General features: G+C 42.2%; 4 protein-coding genes across 5 annotated transcripts; 1 reads left to right on the top strand and 3 right to left on the bottom strand.

The window, feature by feature from the left end:
* The first annotated feature begins 35 nt into the window (after positions 1 to 35).
* Positions 36 to 3,860, top strand: LOC120448858 (Y-box-binding protein 1). 2 transcript variants are annotated; one of them, XR_005616151.2, is made up of 4 exons: positions 36 to 501; positions 1,623 to 2,360; positions 2,478 to 2,696; positions 2,761 to 2,956. XR_005616151.2 is itself a non-coding variant. In XM_039631068.2 (4 exons), exons 1-4 carry the CDS (start codon positions 324 to 326, stop codon positions 3,093 to 3,095), a joined length of 1,062 nt encoding a protein of 353 aa, XP_039487002.1. In that variant the 5' UTR covers positions 38 to 323; the 3' UTR covers positions 3,096 to 3,860. The 2 variants fall into 2 exon arrangements, 1 of the variants encoding a protein (XP_039487002.1); XM_039631068.2 differs by lacking the exon at positions 2,761 to 2,956 and adding an exon at positions 3,048 to 3,860 and having other exon boundaries at positions 38 to 501; positions 2,478 to 2,575.
* A 66-nt stretch (positions 3,861 to 3,926) lies between these two features.
* Positions 3,927 to 5,183, bottom strand: LOC120449803. The gene is made up of 2 exons (XM_039632448.2): positions 4,615 to 5,183; positions 3,927 to 4,546 (listed from the first exon to the last, which is right to left on the bottom strand). Exons 1-2 carry the CDS (start codon positions 5,119 to 5,121, stop codon positions 4,142 to 4,144), a joined length of 912 nt encoding a protein of 303 aa, XP_039488382.1. The 5' UTR covers positions 5,122 to 5,183; the 3' UTR covers positions 3,927 to 4,141.
* Positions 5,184 to 5,524: 341 nt separating this feature from the next.
* On the bottom strand, positions 5,525 to 7,043 carry LOC120449708. The gene is made up of 3 exons (XM_039632325.2): positions 6,691 to 7,043; positions 6,398 to 6,621; positions 5,525 to 6,320 (listed from the first exon to the last, which is right to left on the bottom strand). Exons 1-3 carry the CDS (start codon positions 7,000 to 7,002, stop codon positions 5,750 to 5,752), a joined length of 1,107 nt encoding a protein of 368 aa, XP_039488259.1. The 5' UTR covers positions 7,003 to 7,043; the 3' UTR covers positions 5,525 to 5,749.
* Positions 7,044 to 7,368: 325 nt separating this feature from the next.
* Positions 7,369 to 9,266, bottom strand: LOC120449710 (trihelix transcription factor ASIL1). The gene is made up of 5 exons (XM_039632326.1): positions 9,232 to 9,266; positions 8,909 to 9,166; positions 8,152 to 8,549; positions 7,962 to 8,089; positions 7,369 to 7,899 (listed from the first exon to the last, which is right to left on the bottom strand). The coding sequence occupies exons 2-5, from the start codon at positions 9,134 to 9,136 to the stop codon at positions 7,502 to 7,504; spliced, it is 1,152 nt and encodes a 383-aa protein (XP_039488260.1). The 5' UTR covers positions 9,137 to 9,166; positions 9,232 to 9,266; the 3' UTR covers positions 7,369 to 7,501.
* Between the last annotated feature and the right edge of the window lie 4,062 nt (positions 9,267 to 13,328).

Below are 13,328 nucleotides of genomic sequence, written 5' to 3'. Positions count from 1 at the left end.
GCACCCATCGATAGTCCGATACCAGCAACCCTGCCTCCGGCTGTCATGTTTCACTTCCGGAGCTTGCGAACAAAATAGAATCGCTAAGGCAAAGAAAACCCTGCGAGTGGCGAGTGTTTTAAGATCACACTCACAAACAACATCCAAAGTGGTTAGTGGCAGTTGAGAGAGTGCCCCAAGACCCCGAAAACCAGCCGGGCAGACACGAACAACACCAGCAGCAGCACCAACAACAACATCATCAGCAGCAGCATCAGGCTCGCTAGCATTTCCCGCTTTTCGTTCTCGTCGCTGAATAACAAATCACAAAACCACGACAAACGATGGCCGATGCCGCCGAGAGTAAGCCACTGGCCGCCGAACAGCAGCTGCAGCAGCAGCCGCCGCAGCAGGAGCAGCAGAATCCGCCGAATCCGCAGGAGCAGGATCACGAGCAGGAGCCGCTGGACGAGCTGCAGGGACAGCAGGGCCAGCCTGCTCCGCCCACCAAGGAAGTCATCGGTAAGGCTGAAACTCGCATGTTATACCAAAATCCCAACCAATTTCATTCATGTGCCGCGAACACATGGCGGCTGCTACCAAAATAGCAATGAAAAAAAGGAGGAAAAAAAAGAACAAGAAACATGCCTCCCTGCGCTCGCCTCTCTGTGTGTGTATGTGTGTGTGTTTTGGGTCTTAAAATATACGCGCGTCGGCCATTTTGTGCGGCTAAACGCAACGCACGTATATATGTATGTGCACGAATGCTCGCGCCGCCGGCTAACCAAATTGAAAATTCAGCCTTTTGCCGGTCGTCTGTCTATCCACCCACCCAACCACCACCAACCTCCGCTCTCCCCTTTCAAAAATCCCCCCCATATATGTAGACACACACACATGCAGAGCGGGCCAGGGCAACCCAATTTGTTAATGCGCGCGCAGCGGGAGTGCGAGCGAGAGGGCAGACAGCCGGTGCGGTTGTGTGTGTTCATTGTTTTGGTACATCTATTTGCACACACACACACGCGCTTGCAAGCACATTTGGCTTTAAAGCGATTCCAAAACACGAGACTACAATGCAACCAATAAGATACGAAAGATCTGGCGATTTCTACCATCTATTACCGAATAATTTGGGATACCACTATATTTTTTCTCATTTAAGTGTATTATGTGCACATGCTTATAATTTAATCGCAGCTTTGGTAACCATAGCTCAAAATAATTGTTGTTACCCAATAATTTCTGGTAATAAAACCTATTTAGTATTTTTGCACGCTTCAATGAGTTAACAAACTGCGTATTAGGTTAGTTCCAGATGTATTGCGTTTTGCCCCTCCTCTACAATGAAAACATCGAAGGTACTATCTCAAAACTACCCCTTCTGTATAACATTTTTAATGTAATGGTTTTCTATTGCGACATTTTGGCCAGTTTCAATCAAATTAAAGGGTGTATACTAGGTTAACTCTTATAGTATTTTATACTAATTCATACAGATGAATTTTGTACTGATCCTAAACAAGTATTAATCCATATAAACTACATAAATGATCATAGTATTTCGAATGACCATAACTAATTTATTAAATATTGGCCAATTCACCAAGATTATTCATAATTTGTGCCCTTGCCATTTGCAGCCACCAAAGTCACCGGCACCGTCAAGTGGTTCAACGTGAAGAGCGGCTACGGCTTCATCAACCGCAACGACACCAGAGAGGACGTCTTCGTGCACCAGAGCGCCATTGCGCGGAACAACCCCAAGAAGGCGGTCCGCTCGGTGGGCGATGGTGAGGTCGTTGAGTTCGACGTGGTCATTGGCGAGAAGGGAAATGAGGCGGCCAACGTGACCGGCCCCTCCGGTGAGCCGGTGCGGGGCAGTCAGTTTGCGGCAGACAAGCGCCGTAACTTCCGTCCCTGGATGAAGAAGAATCGCCGCAAGGATGGCGAAGTGGAAGGCGAAGACGTTGAATCGCCGGCCCAGCAGCAGCAACAGCAGCAGGCGGCTCCGTCCGTTGATGGACAGCCACAGCAGGTGCAATCTGGACCGCGTCAGCCACGACAAAACTTCCGCCGAGGACCACCCGGTGGACCGCCCGGAGGACCTCGAGGTGGCCCCCGAGTCCCACCAGGCGGAGCTCCCGGTGGCCCCCGGCGCTACAACAACTACTATCCGCGTCAGCCGCGACGCGGTCTGGGCGGCGGTGACGGCAGCGCCGAGCCCGGCGTCCACGATCAGAATCCGGAGGGTGTGCAGCGAGGCGAGGGTCAGGGACCGCGTCGCGGTGGCGGCCCACCAGGCGGACCCCAGAGGCGCTTCTTCCGACGCACCTTCAACAATGGTCCACCGCCACCACGCCGCGATGGCGGAGAATACAGTGAGTATAAGCCAGATCTAATAGATTTCTTTATGTCTACTTCGTATTCTAGTAGCCCACTTTGTGTAATTAGATAATTGGTAGATATTTATATTAATATTGCCTCTTTGCTTGCAGTTCAAGGCCAGGGACCGCCACGCCCTCAACAGCCACGTCCACGTCGCCAGAGGAAACCAAATGGCCCTGGCGGTGGTTCGGAGCAGCAGCCACAGCAGGTAATGAACTAATCACCACCACGACAGAAACAACTGAAACATCTTCGCCAAAGCAAAACTACGATAACAACATCTAACTAGTAAACATCAGCAACAATCAGCGGCAAACCATAACAACAAGGTCTACAATAATAACATGGTGGAGGCCTTTTGAAAACTGAAAAACTAACTAAAGTGCATTACAGATGCATTCATACATTAACCACTAACAAGCAGAACAGCCACTCGCACCGACACAAAAAGCAGAGAAACAGCGATAAAGAGGAGAAACCCTAACATTTAACACTTAACTTAGAGGCTTTGGGTCTAACATTCTTATATTTTTAGTTACCTTACCTGTGACTAATTGGCTAACAAACACACATTAATTTAAAACCGAAACCCGCATTTTACTTTCAACCATTATAAAATTTTATGTTATACTTATGGTTATGATTTCTACCCCCCGCTATGTTCCCACACAAATCCCTAGACCGGCGCTCAAGAGCTGCAAAATACAACCACAGAGAGCACTGCATAGAAAGGATCGTCGAACCTTCAAAAAACCGTCAACATCATCAGCAGTAGCAGCAGCATAAAACTACCATCGCAGAAGCAGCAGCCCATCGTCAACATCAGCGATCACTGCAAAAAGATCAGCAAGTTTGCTAAATGAGCTGCCGCGTTTTTTCGGTTTGTTTGCTTTTTGTTTTGTTTCGTAGGGCAGCAGAATGAACTGTACAACTCATACAGCCAACTAACATCGCAAAAATTTCTATCAAATTCAAATTCAAAAAAAAAAAATCAGATTTCCATCAAGCCTGGCCGACAAAAAATTGCATAATTGTGGAATTTTTTTTGTAATAACCACCATAACAAAGAAACATTTCAATTACACTGCAATTTAGATAGCGCCGGTAAACAAATTACCTTAATGATTATTACAATTTTTATTTATTCTTGAAAGCATTGTTACCGTTGTGCGTTAAGCGAACCCATAACTCTAAGTTTCTCGTTTTAAAGATCATTAAAAACCTATACAACCACACGACGTGTCCCATTTATCCATCATCTCAAATCGAGAACCATAGCCATCAGGCGGAAAGAAGGCCCACTTAATGTATCAGAAATGAAAGCAAAGCAGAGCAAACAAACATAAGCGAAAGAAATCATGTAATTCACAGCAAACAAACAAAAAAAACTGTAAAAGAAGCAAAAATATACAACAAACGCAAGATGGCAACAAAAGAAAAGTAAAAAAAAAACTTTAAAAACGTATTGGAAAAAATAAAAAAATTGAAAAACACTTTTTGGCATTGTTTATTATAATTAGTATATACTAAGGGGTAATTTTAATTTGTTTATTTAATTTGAAGCATAAAATGCTCTTGAATATGATATATTATGTATTGTATAGATTTTATTACAATTTTGATGCATTTATGTATTATAAAAAAGGCTTGAGATAGTTATAAGCATAATTTACCCTTTTTTGTAAACACAATCTACGTTAAATGAGCAAATCATTTAGTATGCAATATAAATTATTTCTTAGGCTAATGTATACGGTATTGGCATGGTGAGGTGCTACAGGTTTGAGTTCAAGGATGTGACTGTGGAAATGTTCAGTCGCTCCAGACGACCCAGTACTAGTAGCTCATCGATGGAGCGCTTGGCGTAGAACTTTTGGTCCTCGTTCAGTCGCAAGAAGGCGTGAGCCCAGGCTTTGGCATAGGATTCCGCTTCGGAAATGGCACTAGCATCGAAGTGGACGCCACCTTCCGATGACTTGGGCTCGATTGCCTCATGGCCAACGTCCGAGGCAGTATGCTGGACGTCAGTTAGGTCCAGCTCGATGGGCATCTGGTCTTCCGGCTCCGCAGTCTCAGCCTCTTCTTCCAGCTCCACTGGCTCAACCGACAAGTTCTCCTCGGAAAAAAGCTTAAGTAGTGGTCTGGAATAGGAGGACTCCAGTTTACGTTCGGATTCCAGCTGCAGAATATTATAGCTGATATAGTTACTGCTTGACATCAACATAACATGCAAGCTACAGCACTTACAGTGTGCTCCTCTTCCAAAGATGCCTCTATGTCATCCTCTAAGTCGCTATACTGCGTCAGCGGGTCCATGGTGACCTCATAGAACTGCTCACACTGGGTGGCGTAGGATGGCTGTCGCTTGATCTTCGGTTTCTGGACGCGCGGCGATTGTTGGCTAGCTGGGGTCGCAGGAGCATGGTTGTACGAGTGACTCCCGTCGATGAGATGGGCGTTCTGCTTGATATACCGCACGTGGCACTTGTGGATGCGCAGGTTGGAGGTGGTGCCCCCGGTGCTCTGCATCACTCGCTTGCAGCCCATGCAAAAGTATCGCCATTTCAGCTTGGTACCGTCCGGACGAGCGATTTCCCGGTAGACGTTCCACACGGAGCTGCGCTTGTTCTTCTTCACTAGCCGATACTCCCCGGAGTTGATCTTCATCAGGATGTCCAGCTGCGCCTCCGTACACTTCTCTTCCTCCGGGGTGTGTATAAAAAACATGTTTCGCCTCGCAATCCTGATGGTCATTGCAAAAACCTAAACAGACGCAGCTCAGAACTAGGTGGCATCATTCGCATGTTGGTTTCGATGTTCGATAGCACTTGCAATCGATAACTCAAAAAGTACAGCCTATCAAAATGAGTTCAAGAAAAGAAAAAATATTTTACAAAGAAAAACATGTAAAAAAAAAATAGGATTAGTTTAAGCAAGTATTTTAAAATACAATTTACAGTTATTTCTCTATTTTGACATACAAAGTGTAAAAAGAATATATGATTTTTTATATAAATTGTTGTAAATGTAAAAAAGTTTATTTCTGTTATACAATTGTATTTATAGGATTTTATTTTATTAAATCTTTAAATTTTAAGAAAACGCAATAAATCACAAATCATTTTATTCTTAATCATATGCGTTTTATTCTCGTAGCCTTGAATTTATAAATTGAGTGACTGCCGAAATGAGAACTATTTAAACTTTTTGTTACTTAAATTCTTAAAAAAAATTCGTCGAATGTGATGCTTTTCAATATTACGTCGAAAATTGAAAACTAAACACTTAAAAGCCCTTTTTCAATGCAAAATCATAATGATTTCTACATATTTTATGAAGGTAAGAAGTTTATTGGGCAATCACTCAACTTGCGAACAGGTATTTATGAATGTGATCCTTTTTTGGGATTACTTAGAAGATCCATAAAGTCTTTATGAAACGACGACATCTCTCGCACAAAAAATTTCATCAGTTTGCATTTTTTCTTTTCAATGACCAGCTTTTCCTCCTCTATTTCCATCATTCTAGCTGCTCTTTGGCGTTTAGCTCTTCTCATTTCCTCGGTTTTTGAGTTCTGTTGATCGAGCTCGTCTTCATAGTTCTCCTGTGAATGCACAGTTGATGACTCTTCTATTTCCTTAATAATGTTATCCTTCAGAATTCGCAGTTCATCCACGTCTTCTTGCGATTCTTCCGCAGATTCGTTTGTATCGAAGTCATCCCTTTCCCTGGGCTGTACCTGACGCGGCTTTAAGTAATTTGTATCCACCAATTGTTCGTCAAGTTGACTGCCAAATGAATTCTGTTCGCTGGTCCTGCTAGGTACATTTCCCGAGTTTTCCAAGGGCATACTCTCAATTATGTTGCGATCAGAATTAAATATCATCTTTAGGGTCTCGTAGTATTCCCACTCGGATTTGTTTCCAGTCGTTTTTTCCATGTGGGATTCTCGTCTAGAATAACATAAATTTTAGATAAGGAAACGTAAAATAGGGGAACAATTTTATTAATATGTATATGCGTTTCATACCGATACTGTTGACCCATGTCATCAATCTTGTTCTTGATTTCCGTGAACGTGAATCCCAGCGCCTTCATCTCGCCGGTCATTTTCCAGATAACCTTGACCCGCTTACGTGTGTCCCGCAAATCGACGCAGTGTTGTGCCCAGAGCTCCAGGAGCAGTTCGACTGCGTGGAAGGACCACTCCGACGGCTGGAAGGTGTTCCAGCTCAGGCGGCGCTCCAAAGACTCCTGCAAGTGAGACAAGGCAATTTGTGTTATGTTCTACGACTGAGTTAGCGACTGCGTGGTCTTACGTACGTCTATGATAGGTGAATGGGTTTCCGTCACTGCCTCCTCGCACGAGTCCTCGGAGCGCAAGTAGTCCAAATGGCACTTGTGGGTGCGCAGATTGGACGTGTTGAAGGATCGCATGACGCGCTTGCAGCCCGTGCAGAAGTAGAGTCCATTGATTATGGCACCATCACTGCGCACGATTTCCCGGTAGACCTTCCACACGGAGCCGCGCTGCTTGCGCCGGAGCAGCCGGTACTCGCCGCGGAGTACCTTCGACGAGATAATCTGGTTGGATTCGAATTTCGACACGTCCTGCATCGTGCGGGCCTCAATCATTTCGTCCTTATGCTCGAAAAGTATAAACAAAATCTATCTAGGGATGGACAGGGCATCAATATCGATTTTTCTATCGAATTTTCTAGAAGTGGTCAGCATCGGTGTTGCATGCATATCGATAGTTTTACGACATCGCATTTTGTTTAATTTAAAATTTAAAGATTAATTACTCCACTTTAAAGCATCTCAAAAATTGCTGGTTTTTATTAAATCCATGATATTCCTCTTAACGTAATAAAAAGTCAAGTTCAATCAAATTGTACTTAAAATAATATAGAAACACCTATAAACCGTATTATTTCATTGCATTTTTATTTACTTAAATAAATTTGTATTATTTTGTAAAGACACGACAATGCCAATTCATACTTTTTACAAAATGTATATTTAGATTACTTTAAAGGTGACGCAATATTACATATAATAATAACTTTTTCAGTTATATGTTTCGCTGAATAAGTGCAATCCTATTTTCTATGTATAACACTTAATATTGACTTTACTGCTTTTTATGCTTAAGCAAATAAACGATATCTTTGTGAAATGCGTTTAGCTCCAGCAGAGCATCCTTCATCACCTGGAGCTTCTCGCGCTCAATAGCCAGTTTCTCCTCCTCTATTTGAAGGAGCATATCCGAATGGCTGCTCGATGCCTTCCTTTTTGTCTGATATTTTGAAATCGGCGATGGGGATAGATCCTCTAGGTGCTCCTCCACCTCCTCATCTTCGAGGGCTTCTGGAATATTGGGAGAGGGAGATCGAGTTCTTTTCATGGCTTTGTTTGCAACAACTTCATTATCATTATCAAATTCATTGTCATGATCCGCGGCCATAGATTCGTCTTTTATTGAAGGCGATTCTTCAGGCTCATACTCCCCATCGCTGAACAGAGCTTGAGCTGTGAAATAAGCGTATTTTAAAGATATAACTTATTAAACTGCGTTTATTGCTGTATGTTACCTGGATTTTCGGCGATAATGTCCTCAAAGACATCGACGGCTTTTGTGCCAATCAGAAGTGCTTGGAGCTTATGGAAGTGTTCCCACTTGGATGGAACTCCAGTTTCTCGAACTCTCTCAGCTTCTATCCTGTAAATTACAATTACTTTAACATTTGGTATGCACAATTTAAGATATATACCGATACATACCGATACTTTCGCGACAAATTGTCCATTTTGGTTTTAAGCTCCGTGTGACTGGGTCCAAACTGGCTCATCTGCTTAGCCATTTGCCGGTAGATAAGGACATTCTTGGACTCTCCACGGAAATCCTTCAAGTGCTGTGCCCACAGTTGCAACAACATTTTCTCCGCATCCTTCTTCCAAACGTGCCGCTCCGTTTTCGTGTAGTAGTCCTCAAATTTATCCTTTTTGGGCAATGGGGAGTTGCCATTGGCTCGGTTCGCTGGCTCAACGCCACCTTTGGGTGCGACGTTCGTCTTTGTGGTTCGCTGTGCTCCCGCTTGGGGTTTGTCGTCGAGTAGCAGGGCGTGGAGTGAGCTTCTCATGCGCGGTCCTGGCTTTCGACGCTCTGCTGTTATTATTTCCTGGAACAATCAATTGGTTTAGAAACGTTAAATTGGGAATAAGGATATTTGCCATTGGTCCAGATAGAAGTGCACTCGTTTAGGCAATTAATTTAATAGAATTCATACAAAAATGATTTCAAATTTGATACTCTATCACTCCTAAGATATATGAAATATTCGGACATCCTAACGAATCTCATTTAGGAGTGCAAAACCTCACTATTCTGATGTAGGATGTAAAGGTAAACAAGTCAATCAGTGCCGCAATGGGATGGGTAAACAAGGTGTCTAGTGTATCTGTGGCTGTACTCCGGAAAACGGATCAACTACTCCAACCAACGGGGCAATCAGCCGGATTAGCTTTAGGTGGGACTCACTTCCTCCGGCTGCGAGTCCTCCGCCAGGAAGACGGTCTCGTAGAATTTCTCGTATTCCGATTTTGGCGGGAACGACTGAGAGGCAGTGGCTTTCTTTTCGGCAGCATTCCTGCTGTGCATGCGACTGTTTAGGGCGATTCGCTTGCTCCTCGGGCCGAGGAGTGTGTTCCGCGCATTTAGTGGCGCCTCCTTGGCGCCGCCGGCATCTGCACTCGTTCGCGACGGCATTATGTTGTGCTCCTTATTGTCCAGCACTTGCTAAATGCAATTGTTTTGATTTTATTATGCTAATCGTGCGAAAAATGTCTTTTGTAATTCCTCACGTTTGTTGTCGTCACTAGAGGTGCACTAAGAATCGATAGCTGTGCAGTACTATCGATGGTTGCTGCGGGGGAAATTTCTCAACACTGGCTATCGTCTTGTGTTATCGATAAGCTGCCATTAATATGCAGCCCTGCCTAGTGTGGCGCGCGATTTAAAAATTTGTATTTAGTAATACTTTAGATTAACCTGATTTGGCTGTTTAAGTTAAGTAGTTAAGAGTTCTTGCTTCGGTTATGATTCCACAACAAGACAGTGTAGTAACACAGGTCTCTTTCAAACTAATTTTCTTGCGTAAATTATTGTAAATGAAATATTATTAAAATTAAAGTACATTTCATGTACGTTTGTATTTATATTTGCTAGGCACAGTCCGTAATACAATAAAGACAATTTAATTTAAATGAATTGATGTAGGGACAATTACCGCAGATGTTTGCCCATGTGCATTTCGCACGCACTTTCAGCTAATCAAGCTGGGTCAGTTGGCATTTGCCGCAGCAAATGTATCTGCATCTGCATCTGCGACTGCGAACAGCATCTGCATTTGCATCGGTATCTGTATCTAGATCTGGAAAAAGCACAAGGCACAACGGACGACGGCAATCAGCGACAATTGCCCAAAGATTGCGACTAATGGTTATAGTTGGCCCGACGCACGTCGTCGCATCAGACAGAAGGTGCCTGTGGGAGACTTTCAACCGGTTTCGACTGATTCGCCTGTCTTCCGACTTTTGCACTTTTCACATGAAGAAAAATTGAACGAATCCGACCAACAATTGGGTTACTATATTTCAATGTTCAATATTCCAATTCATCTGGGAAAGATTTCAGACATTGTTCCACTGATTAATAAATTTTGATTAAGCTTGATCGAGCACAATAAATCTTAAAATCCACCTTGTTTAATTTGAAACCCTTTCGTGCTATGTACCCCAAAACACCCTTATAAACTCTTTTCACTCATTTTTCTCAGTGCAATGTCCTGGCTCCTGCTTTTCGGCCGGCTGCAAAAGTTTGTGGCTCGTGCTCGGTGATTGCCAGCTGCTTGTGGCCAAAACTTATGGTTTAGCATTTAACCTGTCACTTAATCGAAAAAGCTGCCCTCTGCCATCCAGAAGTCTCTTTTTTTTAATGACTTTTGGCTCGTGCCGCAGCAGCTGTTGGAGCAAAAGGCTCCACTGTTAGATGGCCCAGATAAGAAGGAATATCAGGGCAATATTGAAAGCACTTTACAGAACACCTAAAAATAAAGTAAATCAATAGAATGCATTTACCATAAAATCAAAAAGGGATATCTTGAATAGAAATAACATCATATTTTTATGGCAGAATTCTTAAAGTTACCACCTAGAAACGTGTAACAACTTTCTTAGTAGGAAATCTGCAACTGGGACTCCAGTCCACACCATTCCTGTACCGATCCCAATCCAAATCCAATTCAGGCAGCCGCACATAAAGTTGGGGATCCAACTGTCTTGTTGATCGTAGCTTTCCTCATTGTGTCGAGCCAACTTAATTGTTTCTTGCGGTTGCTGACATTGTTTCTTTTTTGCCATCAGCTCGGCAACCCCATCGCATTTGGAGGAAAAAACCCGACAACTGTGGCCATGACTTTGTGCAACTGGCGACATCACAGCCACTGTTCGACACTCAAAGAAAAAAGAGCTCAATCAACTACAAACTTGCAATCTTGCAAGCACTGAATGTTTTGTATATTAGATATGCTAACCATTAAGTTGCATTAAATTTATGCATCTACAAAAAGAATGAATGTTATAGAATGATTCTGAAGGCAGACTGCACATATTTTTTTAAGTGCATGAACATTAACAACTTGCCGATGGCCTCATGGCATCATTATGAGACGGGCTCTGAAGTTGAGACTGGGCGAAACCTTATTTGTTTGGCGCATAATTTAAGTTAAAGCCCGTGCAATGTCGCATTGTTGAATGTTGTCCGTTGTCTGTTGCATGCTGCAAGTTGCATGTGCTGCATGTTGCCAGTTGGTCGCTCGTTGTTGCTGGCCTACGCGTTTTGTTGCTGCCAATTGATGGCCAGCAAAAGACAATTAAATGAAATGAGGATTCATGCGATCATCCAAACGAAAGGCAAAGGGACTGAAATTCATTTTATTTATTTTCAATGCAAATGAATGTGAATTATAGCAAGTCCATTTATTTCAAGGGAATCAAGAAATGTTGGGTAGATAATAGATAGCATACTTTAAGATACAACATATTGTTATTATTAAACAGACCAACTATAGTCATGAAATTGTTATCTAAATAGTTATAGACACTTAAGTTTTGTTAACAACTAAGTCCTGTTTAATACTGTGTTGCTTATTAATTACATAGAAATCTAGAGCTAATTTATATTTATTTTTTGAGTGTACCGACGCCTTGGCCCAATCCGAATCCGTTGGATATGCCTGCTGGCGCTTGATTGCAGGTTGTCATGGGCTCGGCGCACTCGACGCGCATCCATTCTTAGTAGTCAGGAGTGACAGATCCACATAACCCCACATTGCCACATTTCCACATATCCCCACATCCACATCCATATCCACATCCTATGGATCCCCAGCCATCGGAGTGTGTATCTCTCGGATTGCATTTATGTTGGCCATGTCCCTTTGCTTGACGTGGGTCGATGTCGGTCCGTTCTTATGTGAGTGGTTCCAACTGGTTTTGGGATCAGCAGGGTGGTATAGGTGTACCCACAATTTGCTGGATCGTATTATATTATTGCATTTTGCATCTTTAAATCGACTTCAGATCATGGTAACAGCTTTGCATCCATGCACAGAAAATATTTGACTATATATTACCCAATTAATACAATAGGTAAATCTAATAGAACAAAACAATATTTTGCACAAAGTTATAAAAAGAACTTTTGTTTCATATACTGTTTAATTTTACTCGAATATGTATTTCATGTAATCTTTGAATATGTCTTCAACAAATTTGGAATAGTGTGTGAAGTGCAACGTTTCTATATGCTTGAGCCATTTCTTTTATTGTAAGATAATTATTTAAATATTTTTAACATAGAATTTTAGGACACACTTTTTTTTCGGTGCACTTCATAACTATATTGACACAAGTCTGGCCGTAAAGAAACACAACTTATGCGGCCTGTGTGCGGTGCACCACCACGTGTGTGGGTGGGTGGTGCAGCCAGATAAGATATGTGCATATGGCTGCCTAAGCCGAACAAAATCTGCATAAATGTGCCGCAGCTGAAGCGTTTCAAACGAGGCTTAAGTGCTTTTTTTTCGGCCAAAAGAAGTCGCCGAAACCGCAGACTTGGGAAAAATCAACGGGTTTCACAACAGTCAGAAAGGCGGAATATTACTTTCACATGGCCAACTATTAACCAGGATGTTTATTTAAGTTTAAGTACACATTACCTGGTATTTAATGAATTTTAAGTGAATAATTCAAGGATCTAGGAAGATATCAGTTTACTTCAGCTTATTGGCAACAACTAGAAGCGATGTCTGTTTAATTTTTTATTAACCAACGTAATTAATACTCACTTCAATAGGATGAAGTTGTTTTTGAGATAGCAGCTACACCCAAACTCCATTCATACGTAAGACATACATTTCAATTAGGCGGACAAGCCCAGCAAATCAGTTGACTTCGTGGGCTGAGCTTAACCCAATTTACCCAAACATCTTGCGGCGGCCTAAAAGTTCTGGGAAAAGAAGAATAACAAATAATTTCCTATGGCTATCAACTCAATCTAACTGTGAACAACATTAAACGAGACTATCCCGCCTTATGTAAAAAGTCGGGCTTGGAGATAACCAATGGGGATTCTTTTGAAGGGGGAAGATCCCCAATAAGCTGGAAACTCGACTTTGGGATACCTAGAATTACATAAGTCGGTGTGATAAAAATCAAACCATTTCGCAAATAACATGTTATATTAAAATGTATAATGTTTTTATTACCAATGGTTTTTAGTAAAATCTATTTATCAAATAATATTATGCATAATAAAGAGGTGGCCACAAGTAAATATTTAAAATATTATGTTATATTTAAGGAAATACTTTTAGAATTTTCTTTACTTTTCTTCAGTA

Source organism: Drosophila santomea, chromosome 3L (assembly GCF_016746245.2).
Source record: "Drosophila santomea strain STO CAGO 1482 chromosome 3L, Prin_Dsan_1.1, whole genome shotgun sequence".
Taxonomy (NCBI): domain Eukaryota; kingdom Metazoa; phylum Arthropoda; class Insecta; order Diptera; family Drosophilidae; genus Drosophila; species Drosophila santomea.
Note: the sequence above shows the minus strand (reverse complement) of the source record. Positions and strands in the feature narration are given on the sequence as shown.